This window comes from Myxocyprinus asiaticus, chromosome 11 (genome assembly GCF_019703515.2).
Source record: "Myxocyprinus asiaticus isolate MX2 ecotype Aquarium Trade chromosome 11, UBuf_Myxa_2, whole genome shotgun sequence".
Lineage (NCBI taxonomy): Eukaryota > Metazoa > Chordata > Actinopteri > Cypriniformes > Catostomidae > Myxocyprinus > Myxocyprinus asiaticus.
In genome coordinates this window covers 22,415,541-22,433,944 of record NC_059354.1, presented here as the reverse complement: position 1 = coordinate 22,433,944, position 18,404 = coordinate 22,415,541, and the positions used below count along the sequence as shown (strand labels likewise).

Sequence of the window (18,404 nt, the reverse complement as noted above, 5' to 3'; positions counted from 1 at the left end):
TAAGAGAAGCTACTCTGAGAAGCTGAAAAACAAGTTTTCAGCTAACGACCCTGCATCAGTGTGGAGAGGCCTGAAAGACATTACCAACTATAAGACACCACCATCCAACTCTGTAGGGAATCAAGGACTGGCTGATGACCTGAATGTGTTTTACTGTAGATCTGAAAAGCCCAGTCTCACACCCATATCCAATCTGACCTTCTCTTCACACAAACATCAACACCTCCTGTAACCCCCCTCCTGCTACTCAACCTGCACTTAGGATCTGTGAATATGTCTGCCGGGTCTTCGGAAAACAGAAGACATTTCACCCGTCTGTTTAAAAGCCTGTGCTTACCAGCTGGCCCCTATATTCACACAGATCTTCAACAGATCACTAGAGCAGTGTGAAGTTCCCTGCTGCTTCAAATGCTCCAGCATCATCCCTGTCCCAAAGAAACCCAAGATCTAAGGACTTAATGACTACAGACCCGTCACTCTGACGTCTGTGGTCATGAAGTCATTTGAGAGACTGGTGTTGGCCCACCTAAAGGACATCACTGGACCCTTTCTGGAACCCCTTCAATTTGCTTATCGTGCAAACAGGTCTGTGGATGATGCAGTCAACATGGGATTGCATCATATCCTGCAACATCTGGACAGGCAACTGAGACTTGTCCTCCGCCACCCGGATTGAGGTGAGCAACCGCACCACCATGAGGTCCTACTAAGTAGTGGGAATTGAGCATTCCAAATTGGGAGAAAAGGGGGTAAAAAATAATTAAAAATAATTAAAAAAGATTTGCCTATTAGGGAATAGCTTATGAATTTTTGACGGTGCTTTTCAGACTTTCATTGGCACCGAGAGTCTTCAGCAAGTGTGTGGAGGCAGCGCTAACACCGCTGAGATTAACGGGTCTCAGGGTGTCTGATTATCTAGACGATCTACTGCTGTGCGTGCCGTCGCTGCAAGAAGAGATAGATACGAGAACGCTGGTGTCTCAATTAGCAAATCTTGGATTCAAAATAAATGAGACAAAGAGCTGTCTGATGCCCTCACAGGAAATAATTTATCTGGGTCTCAGATTGAACTCTGTTCAGAGGAACACATCGGATTGATTCGCAGTTGTTTGTCCCTTTATCAGAAAGGGAAAAAAAGTTTCATTCAGGTTATGTCTATGCCTACTGAGTCTGATGGCCTCAACGGTGTCAGTCATTCCTTTGGGACTACTGCGAATGAGAGTTTCAGCATTGGATTGCAGCGCAGCACTTGTGTCCTCGCCGTCACTTAAATCGCAGGCTAAGAGTGATGTCAGAGGGGATGCTCGCTCTCCGTCACTGGAAAATCCCTGCTTTCCTTCACGGGGGAACCCCTTTGGGGGCAGTCTCTCTGAGGAAAGTGGTGATGTGTCACTCACAGGTTGGGGCACGGTGTGCAAAGGCAGAATAGTGAATGGGGTTTGGCACGCTTCACTACAGAACACGCACATAAGCTTTCTGGAGTTACTGACAGTGCTTCTAGCATTGAAGCACTTTGTACAGTTCCTTCAAGGCCACAATGTCCTAGTCAGATCAGACAACACGACAACATTGGCATACATACAGACAGGGGGGCACACATTCACAGCAGCTACACAGCCTGGCACAAAAGTTGATTGTGTGGAGTGGTGCACGCTTTCATTACGGGCGACGCACGTTCCAGGAGTGATGAATATGGGGCGGATCTCCGGTCCAGGGGGAATCCTCTTTACGGAGAATAAAGACTTCACAGGTGGTGAGTCAGCTGTAGGAGAGATACGGGTGAGCTGCCGAAGATCTCTTCGCATCGCAAAAAAATGCTCATTGCCCTCTGTTCTTCTCTCTGGTGAGAGCACCTCACCTCTCTAGCACATCCTTGGCCAAACACGCTACTTTACGCATTTCCTCTACTAAGTCTGATCATTCCAACTCTAAAAAGAGTAAGAGAATATGGTCACTCTGTCACAAGCGCAGGAGGAAATATTTCACCCCGCCCCGGACCGAGTAGCTCTTTGGGCCTGGCCTGTGAGGCGAAATTTTAGTGTCATGGGTTTACCCCCCAGGGTGATTGAAACGATTTAGAGTGTTGAGAGCTGCTTCAATGCGCTCCGCATATAATCGGAAATGGGCTGTGTTTGAGCAGTGGTGTGCGCACAGACACATTGTTCCATTTTTATGTTCAGTGGCAGATGTATTGTGTTTTCTGCAGGAACTTTTAGATAAAGGCAGGGCCTTTTCTACCATCAAGGTTTATCTTGCTGCCATATCGGCTTGTCATGTGGGAATAGACTAGAATACAATGGGTCAACACCCGCTTGTTTGCAGGTTTATGAGGGGTGCAAGACATTTGAACAGGGTGTCAAAACCAATGGTTCCGTCATGGGATCTACAGTATCTGTGGTCCTGAACACGCTTTCTCAGCCTCCTTTTGAGCCAGTTGAAAGTATAGAATTAAAGCTCCTTTCGCTAAAGGCAGCTTTATTATTGGCCTTAACAACTGCAAAGTGGGTTAGTGAACTACATGCTTTGTCAGTTCATCATTCTTGCATGCGCTTTGCGATGGGTTTATCGAGAGTGTCTCTTAAAACGAATCCAGCCTCTGTGCCTAAGTTGAGCGACTCTGCGCTCAGCTGTAAACCGGTGGATTTGCTAACTTTTCACCCACCGCCTTTTCCTGTGTCCAATTCGTACTCTATGTTTGTATGTGGAAAGAATGAATGCATTGAAGAAGAGAAATCAGCTTTTTGTTTCTTGGGCCGATTCTTGTAAGGGCAGATCCATATCACGACAGTCTCATTGGGTAGTAGAGGCTATTATATTAAGTTATAATAGTCTGGGGCTGCGACCTACAGAGGGCTTGAGAACTCATTCTACCAGAGGCATGGCTACCTTGTGGGTGCTGTTTAAAGGCATTTCAGTCCAGCACATTTGTGCAGCTGCGAGTTGGGCATCACCTCACACTTTTGTTCGATTTTATAGACTGAATGTCACAGAGCACACCCTCCCCCCCCCTTGCAAATTGATTTGGTGGGTGTACATTGGACACTACAAGTCAGTTGACAGTCTGCTTCAGACAGCATATCTGCAATATGGGAGTTGGCTATATCCCATAGTTAGATACCAAACGAATGTTAGAAAGAGAACTTTAGGTTACTCACGTAACAGGTTGTCTGATAACAGGAGTGAGGTATCTCACCACACTTCCCTCCTTGCAGTTGCACAGAGAAGAGATATGTGGAGAATGAAGTAGGCACCTATGACAGTGGTTTATATAGGCAGGTGGGACTCCCTCATCACTGCTGTGATTGGTCTGTCAACTGACAGACTGGGTGTTATTGGGGCTTCCAGGATTGGCCACGCCCAAGGCGTTACCCATATTGAGATACCTCACTCCTGTTATCAGAGAACCGGGGTTACACGAGTAACTAAAAGTTTCTAAATGAAAGACACACTTACCTGCAGTCACTTTATTGAGGGCTACCAGTGTACTGAGGACCTTGCTGAAGTTGTGGCCCTGAAGCAGGTCACCAACCTCAAATGGCTACAGAGAGAGAAAAACATTATATAACACCATTTATATAGACCAAAAGCAGGTCAGTAGAAGACAGTTGCAGAACCATAAAGCAATATATGCCTAGTCTATTTCTTAAAGGGAAATTACACCAGTTAGTGCTTCATAAACCTTACAAACTTGATACGACAGACATGTAACAAAACCAACTTAATACTAAATACACGGTTCTCACACCTTTTGACCAATTCATTTTCATGGCTTTTTCAGCCATTCATGATTACTAGATAAGAATTTTCTGGATTAGGATCATTTTATAGAGACTGCACTCACAAAAAGCATCGATAAAATATTTCAGCTGTTCAGCATAACTAGAACTATTTATATCCACGACAGAAATCCCCATGATGTTTTATGATTTTACTAATTTCCATGACTTTTCCAAGCCTGAGAAATCTTTGACATTTCTAGGTTTTCTATTATTTTGGGAAGTGGGAACCCTGTAATTATCATATAAATGTATTATAAAATAATCAATAATCACCTCTCTCTAGAAAATCCTCAGTCATTTGTTGTATAAGCGTACTGGGATATCGTGAGCAATTAATTGTGGCATCTGGCCTCTTAAAACACTGAGCAGGTGGTATGGTTAGCTAGATGTCACTGATGTCTCTTTGGTCATAAAGTAAGAAATCTGATTAGTTCAGCCTTCTAGATTGTATGTCCTGTGTTACTCTTTTTTGCAGTATTAGAGTCATTTAATTGAAAGTTACATGTAGATCTGTGAATGGAAAGTGGCTGCTGCAGCCATGTGCATGTGAACTTCAGTGGAAGTAAAATATAAGCTTCCACTTTACGTTCTGCTCTGATTACAGATTAAGCCCTGAGAGAAGAAAAGGGAACTTTGTGTGTGTGTGTGTGTGTGTGTGTGTGGACAATGTGCCTTCATGAGCATTTCCCTTTCAAGTAAAAACCTGCTTCCATTTCAATGATAAACCACAGCACTGTATAAATATGTCTGGTTGCAAATGATGCCCTAGTTCTACAGCTAATAAGGTAAATATTCCCTCTTTTATTGTTTCTTGCACCAACAAAAAGGCTCTCTCTCAGATGTAAAGAAAAGATTGTTAACATAAATATGAATGCCTAACTAAAGAATGTAAAGATCCTGCACCATCACCCTAAAATATTTTGTAAAGCTAAATTTTTGTGAATTTTATTCTTTTATTGCAAACCAGAAAACCTAGGCTATATAGTAATTTAATGCTGTCACTCATTGTGCCACTTTCGTTTTAAAAAGGAGATTAAACGCATGTTCAAGGTTCAATACAAGTCAAGCCACAAGGCTGGTCCTAGGATGCAATCTTTCGTGGGGCACTTTTTTGTTTAGTGGGGCAACATTGATTGTTTTGATGTCAGTCAGGGTGGAGGCATCAGACGTTTTTGGGGGGCTAGAGGCAAATCTAGGGGGCAATACCCCCCATAGCTCAATCAACAACATTTACGGAATAAAGCTGTTAAGCCTACCACAAAAAATTATTTCGACCCCAGTTTATTAAAAAGAGGTTGCAGTAAAGCACTTCAGAAGCACAATCTGAAATACGGAATCACAGCAAAAATGTATTTTTTTCATCAAATTTGCACATTTCACCATGTAGCCAAGTTAGAAATCACAGCTGAAAGAACTCAAAACTTCACTGAGAAGGAGAATCTGAAGAGGTTCAGTTGTTCATAACAGAGTGAACTGGACACTGAGAAGATTAGTGAAAAGTCCTGTAAACTACAAATTAAAGGGATGTTCACCCCAAAATGAAAATTCTCTCATCATTTACTCACCCTCATTTCATCCCAGATGTGCATGACTCTTTCTTCTGCAGAACAGAATTTTCATTTTTGGGTGAACTATCCCTTTATGTGTAAGGGAATAAGTGCAAGAAAAACATACAAATGGCAGACCAAAACATAAAATGTCAGATGTTCAAATCAACTATTTTAATCAGAGGTATCCGTGTCATTCACGGTAACCTGTACGTGATGTGACCTAAAACATGGGATGAGGTTTGTCATCTGGGCATGTGCACACAAATCATGGGCCAGAGTGGTAGACACTCCTGAGGGAGAACAGCAATATTAAAACATCCTTGCAACATCTGTGACAAAGGGCTCACAGTGACACTCTTTCACGCAATGCCAAAAATAATACGTTTTTACAAACAGCTCGTTCCAATTCCAAAATTTAGTAGTACACACTGTGGTGGTGGTGGTGACAATAACACTGAACCCCAGCAGCTGGCCTATTATAATATTCAGCTGTGCCCGGACATGACAGAACCCCTTTCCTTTAGTCAGGGACCTCACTAGACGTGGCAAAATAAGCTTGTGAGAGTATGTTTCAGTAGGGCCTTGGGCCAGGCCAACGCGAACCAAACACCACTTAACAGGTCAGAGATAAACAAATTACACAGACAGAGGTGTACAAGCATACATGGTAGTATAAGGGCTAGGCCTGTCGCCATTATTAAATAACCGTCTGATCGCGGTAATTTGATCTAACCGCAGTTATTTGAGACAACTGCGATTATTGGGCATTCAAATTCCAATCCCATTTTAATGCCCAAATAAGGGAATTTTAAGCAAATATACTGTATGCCATGAACGGCACGTTTGTGTCATTCAGTTGAACTCAGAGTCCAAGCATCACTGAGCCACACCACAGCGGTCAACCAGCTTCTGTCCCGAGGAGGGCTTGCAGAGATCTTATAGTACTGAGATAACAACCTTTACGGTTATATCATTGGAGAGAGCGTAACGGCTGTAACGGTCAACTAGCATTTTACGACAGTTTGCTGATGCTCTACAAAGAATGGAGAGAGACGTAAATTGACACCTTCCAGTCATAAAATAATCTGTGACTTCTCTTATAAAACAGAAAGTTTATTAAGGCTGCAACTAACTATTATTTTGATAAGGCTTCAAAACTCCCTGTCAGAAGGGCTTTGAGCGCTTGAAGCACTCTGATGCGCGTGCTGTCAAAAGATGCCCATGCCAAACTCCCGCAAAAATATAAACAAACAAGTATAAACTTTGATGGTGAACGCAAAGCGCTCCGGTTTCACTTTAAACGATTGTGTAATGGCAAATGTTTCTGGTTCAAACACGCAGTGTTAATGACATGCAGTGACTATAAATTATATTTTATTTTTTATTCAACAAAATGATCAAATATGAGTTCAAAAACAAGTGTCAATGTAAAATTGACCAAAACTAAAGTTGACCAAAAAGAGACATATTTTAAGTATTTAGAAATATTTTGACATTTAAAACATTATTTTTCATGTCATTCATAAGTTTTTAAAAGCCTTAAAAGGAAATCATAGTTCATTCCTATTTTGTTATTTGATTTATATATTTGAAGTTAAATATGAAAAAATGACTTCTTAAGATGTATTAAGCACACAAGCAGAAAAAATATTAAAAAAAAATATGACAATTTATATGACAATTAATCGTGAAAGCCCTTAATGAGACAATTAATCGTCACAGCCCTAAAACAGACAATTAATCGTCATAATCGCAAATATTTGTTTGACAATTAATCATCAGCCAAGCGAGGAAGAAAAAAAGATTTTATTTATAATGCAGAACTTTTAAATTTAAAAACTGAACTACACCGGGGACTCTTATTTTGAAATGTTTGCGCTTCACAGCTTCCAGCTACTATAACGTATTACAATAAAACAATTTAAAGTAAACATTGTCATATTTCATCAACATTATATCATCATCATCAATAGGTGATTATTAGTGATCGCTTGTCAAATTTCCGATATGGCTTAATAACTGCGAACTGTTCTGCAACAGCTGGAAACTCTCACAAGCCCCCGCATGCTTGGAGAAAATACAACAGTTTTCACTCTGAAGGACGCAGCGCATGCATTTATTTAATTAAATCATATTCTTTTGAAGTTTGATAATCACATTAGATCATATCACGATTCCTGTCTTTCCGCCTCCAAATTTAAGACCTCTTTATATGATCATTAAGACTTATGTTGTATCATTCAAGATATTTAAGACTTTTTATGACCATGAATATTGGAAAAATGAATTTAAAAGTTTTTAAGACTTTTTAATGATCCACGGGAACCCTGCTAAAGCCACACAATACAGACGTGGACGTGGATACTGACCCATGACCCGAGTATATGACATAACAAAAACATTGGCTAAAATAATCTACTCTGTTTTTGTTAAACAAGCACCATTTAAGCACAAGGAACAACTTTCTTGGTATACATATCACTTACAGTTGAAAAGAGCCACCTGACACGCAGTTCACCGGTATTCTTTTAAATCCAGCATTTTGAATGTGACGTCGCCTCAGCTCCCGAGGAATTATGGGATTGTAAAGTGTCCAGTATTTCTCGCTTCCTGTTTTATGAATACTGAGGATTCGGACATACTACTCCATTGGCATAGTGTTTTTGGCATACTATTTAGTAGGGAAGTATGGATATTCAGAAGCAGCTTATGTTTCCAGGTTTCCCATGACCATCGGAAGCCTGTGTAGAAATGTGCGGAGAGACTGATCATGGCATAAAACAAATCTAGAATTGTTTAAAGTGTAATAGATATGTAAACAAATCCTGAGATGACTGCATGAACAGAAACAAACCTATTCAGCTATATAGAGTCCTTTCACTACCTTAAGCATCACGGGCTGAACAAACATTTACATCCCTAGATCAAGATGCAGAATCAATCTCAGCTTTAGAACCACCCTGGAAAAGCACACACAGCATTTATCTAAAAGGCAGAGTGATGATATCTGCTGAACTGAAGATTTCTAAATGAAAAAGGTATCCTTTCCAAAGATACTGCGAGTATATTTTTATATAACTCTTTTGTTGACATAATGCGGCTATCAAGAGCTCCATATGTGATGTGGGTCTCGACCCCACCACTTCTGGAAACACTTGACAATACATGAGCTTTGAACCATCTGTTCCTTAATAAATGCGCATAGTTCATATCCCGCTAGTCCTTTGTATGTCATTTTGTGTACGTCTGTGTACAAACTGGCATTTTTAATTGATCGAACCATTACTATACATAATCAGTATAAGCCAACACACAATTCAAGAGTTTCTATGCTTTCTGGTAATACTTTGGGGGAAATCCTTAAGGACAGTATGCCAGTGTATAGTGAAATGTCAGTTTGTTAAGTATCTTTCTTAATTCTCCCTCAAAATCATTATTTTCCGATACCTCCGTTTCATCAACCTTACAGCAGTACGTGTGGATTAAATGAAGAAATGAGCTTCATCATTGTACAATGTTTAGATGGGTGTGACCTTCACAATAGTTGAACAAAACATAAAAAAGACAGCTGAACAACACTTCTAAAAGGTGAAATTAGTTCAACTTTAAGACCAGGCGGTTGGCTGATGGGATGTCTCTCTATAATAACAATTATTTTACAGTTAAATACACTGAGATTTTGAGAAGAGTCGCGTTTTATTTAAGCAGAAACCAATGCCCGAGACCACAGAGGGCTTGACACCACAGCTCTCAAACCTTGAAGACTCAAATGAGACAGAAGACAAACTGTACATGAATGGACAAAGCAGCGCCATTCATCCTGAAGATGATGCAGCCCGCTGTATCGACCACGTTAATGCTGGTCTCCACAAACTCGTCGCTAAAATGTACATTAACATTAATGTTGATTAGCTAGCGCCACATAAAAGATAGCAATATTTTTCAGAGCATCAAGTCTTTTGTCCATAGTACAACACTCGATCTGCCGAGTGCGATCTCTCTCAAATAGATTGGTCCACAGTTGTGACTACTTACGACTATCTATTGCACGTCTCTTTTGTTGCTTGTTTTCATCGTGGCGCCAATGCAGCAACACCACTGCAACATACTGGAATGTCAATTGATAATAAATGTATACACTTACCTCGACGCGGAACACTGCGCAACCCTTGAGAAACTGTGTGATATTGCTCAAGCTCTCGCTGTCATTCTTGGGATCTTGGAAGATCTGCGAGAAAAAAGAGAAGTTGCAAAAGCTCAAGATCGTCCTTCACTTTGCTGAAAGCTTTTTAATTTTTCGAGAAAGTAATAGCTTGTATATCCAGCATGAGAGTCCACGGGCTGGCTGTGACTGACTAGAACCACACACATCGGAACTAAACAGATCTATAGCACTGTGGAAGTGGGCATCAGGAGAAGGAAATGACGTTAGCAGATGAGCGCCGAACACAATGGGGTAAACGGGAGACGATCAACACCGGTCGACAAGTGATTCATGAATCAGACCCGGAATTCTGAGAGATGAAAGAGAAGACCACAAATCAAACTGACAATCCCAAAACAGATAAAATATGTTTAGATACAGTATCTTTTTAATATAGGCTATCACATTTTGGGCATATCACATGTTGACGTTTGTATATGAAAAAAGGCATTTTCCTTCATCAGTGTCATAAATTATCATGTCAAAAAAAAATGTCAGCAACTGAATTCTCTGATAGCAGACGTACATCACCCAGGGTCTATTTGATGTGTGTGTTTACATCTGGAAGATGTATTTTTTAGGTTGTTTGCTCATCTGCAACACGTCTATAAGACGTTTCCTCTCAGATGTCAATAAGACATTCAGCAGATGTTTTGGAGACATTTATGATTTAAAATGTTTGTACATCTGATCTTTTTAAGATGTTTAGCAGATGTAAATTAGAAAGTGATGCTTTCCTTTCCACCCAGATAGTGCAAGTACATCTCTGAGATGTCTGTTTTAGATCTTTTCATCTGGAAAGCATCACAATCTAATTAACATCTGCTAAACATCTTAAAAAGATCAGATGTACAAAAATTTAAAATCATAAATATCTCAAAAACATCAGCTGAATGTCTTATTGACATCTGAGAGGAAACGTCTTATAGACGTGTTGCAGATGAGCAAACAACCTAAAAAATACGTCTTCCAGATGTAAACACACACATCAAATAGACATCTGGGTGATGTTTGTGTGCTATCAGGGCAGATGAAAATATCTAAAACAGAAATCTTGGAGACGTACGTGGGCTGTGTGTGTTTGTTCCACATTGCTGCATCAAGGCGGTACATGTTAATTTTGTGAACTAAACATACACTAAAGTAAATGCATGGATTGGTTGGCCACTTCAGTAAGTCGTGGTTAGGCAGAATGTGATAAAAAAAAAAAAAAAATCATTCATTTGAGATACAAAAAGCTGGTAACTAATCTAGGAACAACAGTTCCTGTCCACTGGAGGAGTCTGATGCGAGACAGATCTGCCCTTTACCTGCAAGTTGTCATATTGGCATTTTCATGCAATTCTAATGTACAGAGCACTGGTCAAAAGATAATACTGTTTAATTATTGTTTATTTCAGATTTTGATAGTTAAAAATATTGATACAGGTTTTTGGCTCAAATCAATAATTATATCAATCAATTTAATGTTTTATTTTAAATTGATTTTATTTTTAACTCGTAATCTTTAATCAAAATGTAATAACTCGATCTTCCGGCGAAATGACAGACTTCTTTCTGGTGATGTATGCAGGACTTCTCCAATCATTTAGTCTGCTTAAACCCTGCTGCTTTCTTATAACTACCACAACCCAAGGAGCATACTCAGCAGGGTTTCTCTGAAAACAGTGAATTGGGGTGCGAGAGAGGAGCGGACTATCTCATCTGGCTGACGTAATGGCAGTCACACTATACGAATGCAATGCAAAATTTCTGACAATTACAGAACTTCGTCGGAGGCTAAAGATCATTGCAAAGGCTATTAATTGGCCGTCGGTGAGCATACCACACTAAACATTGTAAGATTGCCGAATTTGCCCTATGATGACAGATAAACATTTAGGATTCCCAAAATTTGTCTCAGACAGCAGAATCATGGCCAAAATCGTACAGTGTGCACCAGGCTTTAAAGTTAATAAAGTTTTAATTATTGATTTGTTTCTTACACCAACCTATCAGTTTGCTTCTGAGGACATTAATTGATCAACTGAAGTCACATGAATTACTTCTATGCTGCCTAAATATGCCTTTTGGACTGTCAAACAGCCAGCAGCCTGATGGCACCCATTTACATGCATTGTATGGACACACAGAGCTGAAATGGGCTTATAAAATTCTTAATTTCGGTTCTGCTGATGAATGAAAGTCATACACATCTGGGATGACTTAAAGGTAAGTTAACCATGAGAGAATTTTCATTTTGGGGTGAACTAACCCTTTAAGCCCAAAGTATACTTCAGTTTTTACTTGTATGCTAGCGTATGCATACAGCCGAATGCTCTAGCCTTTCAAAGTATACTCGATTTGACTGTGTGCGCAATCACAGGCGGTCGACGCTTGCACACTATGACTGCTATGTGATACAGGACTATTTCTCTTCAGGAGTTCAGACCTGTAAAGGTGACTTCATTCAGACTCAGGTTATACAAATACAGTTATCTCCTGACCTCACACATGCATTCTTGACATGCACATCCACTGTTGTTGTTTCAACCATTGTCTCCTGTTGTGCATCGGCATTTACTTTGTCTTCATGAAAGCAACAGCCCAACTGTGAGTGTTGTCACCTTGTGGACCCACTAATTAGTGCAAATAATTTCAAGCGCATGTGCAGTCTATGCGTACAGAGTATGCGCAGTTAGAAAAATCGGGCTGCGTGAGGGGAACCCTCTCCATGTAGAAAAAAGCAGTTAGGTTACTGATATGACTGGAGCCTTCATCTCATGCGAGTGCTCATGAGTTTATGTATATGTTTCAAAATTACAATTAATTGCTTTAGGAGTAAAACTTTAATGAGGAAAGAAATTACTTAATGAATGCGCAGAGCAACAGTCATTCAACAGTTTCACTAAATAATACATTCGATTTCGGTTTGTTTCTCACCGAACCTTAATGTATCCTTTCATAACAATCATGAGCCTCATGGAATAATTTATTACACTTCTGAATTATACTTTTGCATGCTTTTGAACCTGAGGTGGTCACCATAAACAACCATTGTATGACATCACTTAGCACAACATTTTTTCATATGGGGTTATAACAAAACAGGGGTGAGTAAACAATGACTGAATTTTCATTTTTGGGTGAACTAACCCTTTAACTCCTTCAAAGTTTGGCTCTGTTGCACTCTTACACCATGGACAGTCCTAATAGAAGCATGATGCTGCTGCCCACACTGTCTAAAAAAGGCCAAGTGCACTAATCTTTGTCCTCTTTAAATATGCAAACCTTAACTGTTTTCCACAGTGTTCCACTATTGGTGTTTTTTTAGCCCTCTTGATTCATTTTTGCAGTTGTAACAGCGAGAGTGTAAAGTTTTTAGTAAGCAAACCCGATGGAGCTTCAGGTTATTGTTGTCATAGACTGTTAGTCATCGCATCCAGAGCTGACCCTGAAGATGACTAATTCCTTAAAACCCCTCCCTCTGCATACACCACACCAAGAGGGAGAGACTCCATTCATTATTTAGGGATAAGACGAACTACACACTCTTTAGAAAACACACAGGCTATCATCAAACCTGAGTTACCATTGTACAGCCCTTAGTTAGGAACAGTAGAACATTTCTCACTATTCTGTACCCTCTGTGACCCCCTACAGGTATGATAAAATCTCTGTGCTCCTTAATAACTGTGCATTTACCCATAGGCGTACTATGCAGTGGAGAAAATATATGTATATTATTGTTTTCACTCTGATATCATACATTGTTTTTACTCTTAGTTATTGTGTGCTTTAATTTGATTACATTTTCATTACATCTCTTTAATTATTTAGTTGAGCTTTTTTCCCTCAGAAAGGAACTAGTTGTAAGTCATTCGGTATGCCTATTGCATTACATTGGAGAGAGACAGAGGCTCATGTTGAGGAAATAAAAAAACACTGTTTCTTTAAATGAGAGCGCCTCTTCTTTTTGTCTATTTACTGCCTATGGCGGCCCATGCCCAAGTGCAAGCAATGTAAGAAAGGATGCTTGACTACACTTGATAATACCTAACAGATGTTTGCTATTCATACACAGCCTTGTAATGCGATTTGCATGCGCTTATCCTCAGGTTTCCATAACGTAATCTAACTAGGTTATCATTTACATCTTACCTACCTATATCGGTGAATGCATGATTTTTGTGATATATTTTATTCTCGCCGATATTACACGAAGTATATGACATGAGTCAAACATAAACATTCAGTTAAAAAAAAATCTCACAATAAATTTTAATCGAAGACTGGCTGTTTTATATTGAGCAACAGCAGCAATAACGCACACTGAACCCCTCTGCCGACCTGCTGCTGTATGAACTGAATACATATCGCCTATGTTGGGGATTAAACCGCTGTTCTGACCTACAACATATTCATTGTAAAGACAGACCACTTGTCTAAGAAAAGTGTACACATATTGCTGTGTAGTGTGAGCATTACACGAAAAACAAACGCGGTGCGTCAAAGGGAAGATGCGCGCTTACTTTATCGGTAGTGCCTGGACGCAGCCGTTCCAGTAACCTGCACAGGACGACCCCATCCTTTAACGAGGACTGCAGAAATCCTTCGGGGTCCGAAATAGTCTTTTTCGGCGATTCCAAAACCCCGAGCGTAATGAGCCAAGTAACCGTTTGTTCCGCCGGATTCATGGCCAAACCAGCGAGGTCGATGCTCTCAGTATTATGTTTGGAATTTAAAAATGAGGCTTTCTGTTACGAACCAGTCGTGGAACTGGGAACCATTTTCTCTAAAACCACTTATTTCAGGGACGGCGCAGTATATGGTATTTTGGAAATGAGTAATGCTATCGCTTCGTTCGCTCCCATTTCCTTTATTACAACAAGCTGTCAAACGCCTTTCACTGCAATAGTCTAAACCTGCATCGTCTGCCACTTTACATCTTCCGGCAGATGACATCACAGCAGAGAGCCTTATGTGACCAGTCGCCTTCGCATACCGCTTTGCGTTGACTTAGTAGATCCACCTGATCTTTGCATGACTTTTTTTTTTTTTTTTTTCATGCTTTTGGTTAAAATCACAAAAACACATTATGAGATACTGTTGTTTTATACAAAGCGATGGGAAAATGGAATAAGAAATATCCTCATCATTTCTCCCGTTATTCAAACTAGGTTTGTGAATGTGTGTGTGTGTGTGTGTGTGTGTGTTATATATATATATATATATATATATATATATATATATATATATATATATATATATATATATATATATAATTATTATTATTATTATTATTATTTATCAGATTGGTGCAGTTCTTTTGCGGTACGCAGGATGGCGGTCTTTAACATAAGATTTGAAACTGACATTGCTGGTCATAGGAATGTGTGCAAGAAAGTCATAAATTCAGTGTTTTCCTTCAGTCTGTTATCTTTTGATTTCTTATCTCTTTTTAAATAGCATGCCTAGTTTGATCTTCATTAGGCCTAAAGAGAAATGCTATGTGTGTCTTAAAACTAGGATGCATGATTATTATGATTGTTGTTAAGCAAGCTCTGAGTAATGCCAGAGACTACTTAGCCCGAGACGGAGCACTTGTATTAAAATGAATGAGCGAAATTGGAACTCCCAATATGGCGGATGAAGAAAAGGAAGCCCTGCCTTACAGATCAAAGAACCAAACATATTTTAGATGCAGATATCACTCAGAGATCTTCTATAATGCAATAACAGCCTCTGCATTTTTAACATAGGAGGGAGCGTAACAGTCAACTAGCCTGTTACAACAGTAAGTCACCATTTGCGATACCATACAATACAAATGAAAGGGGAGAGCCGTAAACTGACACCTACCTGTCACGAAATTGTATGTGCCGTCTCTTATAAAACAACAATTTTATGGTTAACTCCACCCATAGTTCATTCCAAAATTATTGTTTAGTGTAAAACATGTTAGATTAGTGGCCAGATGATCAATTCATTAAGTGAAGAGCTGTTTCCTCAAAAAAGCAGTTTATTCAGTGTACTGAAGCATCTCCTCCACAGACATCCTTAAAAAAAAAAACTGCCTCTTGTCTCCTTGCCAATGGGACTGCCATGTTATGCATTGCTTTGCTCACATTGTAGGCAGGCTATATATCTCCTGTTTGTCAACTCGAGAACGTGCATGCGCAATTGTTGGTCAAGCCTGAAAAATTTTGTGATCTGAGCTAAAGAAGCACAATTTATGATACCATTGTTGTCAGATTTCACTGCTGATTTGAAATATGTTTTTTGATTGTAATCTTGGCCAACCCTTTTTGGAGATTTCAGTCTTTCCCCATTCAAGTAGATAGCAGCTACACTTTCAAATCTTTAGAAATCATAGAAAATAGCTGCCCGGGAGCATTTCCAAGATGGCCGCCGAGTGGACTGACTTGCCTTGAAAGGACTTTGGTGATGAATTTAATAGTAAACTGGCCCATTCAGTGTAACAAAATATAATCGAGATTAACATAAGAGAATTTGATAGAATTGAAGCAGCACTATCTCAAGGGTAATTGTTATGGAAAGACAGCCTAAACCATAACTTGTCCTTCCTTCAGTTTACCTCTCATATCTTCTCCCACCTGGATCCTCTGCCAAGCTACCTAGAGGAATCTGAGTTCCCAATGGGTCACCATGGATACCGGTGGAGGTTCAGGGCCTGTCTCCAGAGTGAATGGAGGAGAGGACCAACCCCTCTGTGGCTGGGAGGGTAGAACGTTGTGTCTTAACAGGCCTGCCATGGGACCACCCACAATCCCCCAGACCCATCATCCCTAGTTGCTGTAACCAAGGATGCCCCTGCTATGATTCTCTATGACACTCTCTATGTGGACACTCTCCCTTTTTTAATTTCTTAAAACCCATATTTTAAGTTTCAGTTTCTCATTGCAGTACTTCTGTCTCTGGATTACTTGCCTACTCTGGACCTTGGTCACAAAAGTGTTCTTACTGCTTGTCTTTTCCTCTGTAAAAATAACGATAAACGTCTGTCTTTTAAAAAACTTTACTTTTATTGTAAAATACGATGGTGTTTTATGGTGGAACACCATCTGTGGATTGAGTATTACTTATAATAATAGGAAAATTGAAATGAGAGTATGTATTGTTGAGAGTATGTACAGTATATCATTAGGGTACTGCACTGAATGTTCATGCTTCACTAAAGTGTGTGTCAAAGATGCAAAGAGAAGACTGTGCATGTTTATTGCAATGAATTACTATTTTATGACTCTTAATTTAACACACTGCTCGTTTGCTCTCTTTTGTGCAGAAGAGATACTAACTCTGTGACACAAGATCGTATTTTGATAGCACAAAAACACCTCAGATACACATTTATGCCTGATTAAACCATCAAACACAAACATGTCCTTTTGCCATATGTCTTCTAATTTCTTACTTGGAAGTATCATTTGTACAGCTTACTTTGGATTCAAATCAGCTTCACTGATTTATTTTAGTCAGATTTCTCTCCTTCTGCTGTAATGATTTTTTTTCTTGTACACTGCATGCTCTAATACTTTTCTTAATTAGATTTTAGTATCTCTATCTTTCACACACACACACACACACACACACACACACACACACACACACACACACACACACACCAACAAACGGTGGCTCTCCCTCACTTGCTGCTTGCTTTTTCTCAGTTTCAATCTATTTTTTATTATTTCTTCCTCCAGGTGTGGCTGTCACTTTATGAGGGTGAGTAATGATTGAGAGGTCATTATAAGCAGCACATGCTCTTTTTGAGTAATGAAACCATGTTGGTGAGAGAGATGAATCAGTAGCACATCTAGGACAGTCCTGTCACTCCACCATGCATATATAGACAACATCTGTTTTCATAACCACTGAACACAGCAGACCCACACTCATGTAATGTTGCTGTCATTTTCATTAAAGCTAAGGACTGGAGTTTTTATATTTAATGTTTGTAGGTTATGGTTTTGTTTTGTTGTATTCTTTTGTGCTTGTGCCTTGAAGGGGCCACAGATAATCTTTGTAGGCACAAGTTTTAGTATGATGGAGATGGCTTAAGTAATATACACTATAAACAGGCCTGGAAACCAAGGAGTCAACTTATGATCCACACACCAAGTGCAAACCTAATACACCATTTTTTGTAAAAAAAAAAAAAAAAAAAGATGGGAGATGTACAGAGAAAGATTTCAATGTCTCCTTATGATACCATAGTTTTGGACAGGGGAGTCAGGTGCTAGAAAAAGTAACATCACTCACCCCAGGCACTTACATATGCCACACTGAACTGATGTTCCCCTCTTTAGCCTGGCTATGAGTTAATGAAAAATCAGTTCACAGACAGGGAAAGTGTGTCTTCCTAAGCATCACCATAAATCGTATCCTGGCTCTCATGATGCGTTTATATGTTTAATGCATTAGTATTCTGTTTGTCAATGCTGTTTTCATTCTGGCATTTCACTGCGATGTTTGAAGCATTGAGTCAGGGAGATGTCCAACAACAGCCCTGGGATTGTGCAATGCATATGCTGAGTAACAAGTTTATTTCTCTCTCGCTCGGCTCATATTCAGTCGTGTCTGGAAACTCCTACGATTTCAGTGGAAAAATACATAAAAAAAAAAAAATATATATATATATATATATATATATATATATATATATATATATATATATATATATATATATATATATATATTTCATCCTCCACTGTCTTCACAGATATAAGCTTAATTTGCAGTGTTGGCATTGTGAACATATCATCAATTATTTTAAGTGATCCAGGTCTCCATTATACCCTAACCCATCATGCAGTAAGTGTTGGGCATATGGGGGAAATAGACAAAATGTTGATATATCAAAAAACAAAA

At 39.4% G+C, this 18,404-nt stretch overlaps 1 protein-coding gene across 4 annotated transcripts in view; it reads right to left on the bottom strand.

Moving 5' to 3' along the window:
- LOC127448378 (rho guanine nucleotide exchange factor 7-like) overlaps positions 1-14,528 on the bottom strand; it is a 34,961-nt gene extending 20,433 nt beyond the window's left edge. The window contains exons 1-4 of one of the 4 annotated variants that reach the window (XM_051710850.1): positions 14,045-14,063; positions 9,474-9,557; positions 7,816-8,070; positions 3,454-3,538 (exon numbers count right to left, since the gene is read on the bottom strand). Coding sequence is in view for 3 of the 4 variants with exons in the window: in XM_051710852.1 (XP_051566812.1) it covers positions 3,454-3,538; positions 9,474-9,557; positions 14,045-14,209 (334 nt within the window). In the remaining variant the exon portion in view is untranslated. Of the gene's footprint in view, positions 1-3,453; positions 3,539-7,815; positions 8,071-9,473; positions 9,558-14,044 lie in introns of all 4 variants that reach the window. The other 3 variants (XM_051710852.1, XM_051710849.1, XM_051710848.1) reach the window with 3 other exon arrangements.
- Positions 14,529-18,404: the final 3,876 nt, after the last annotated feature.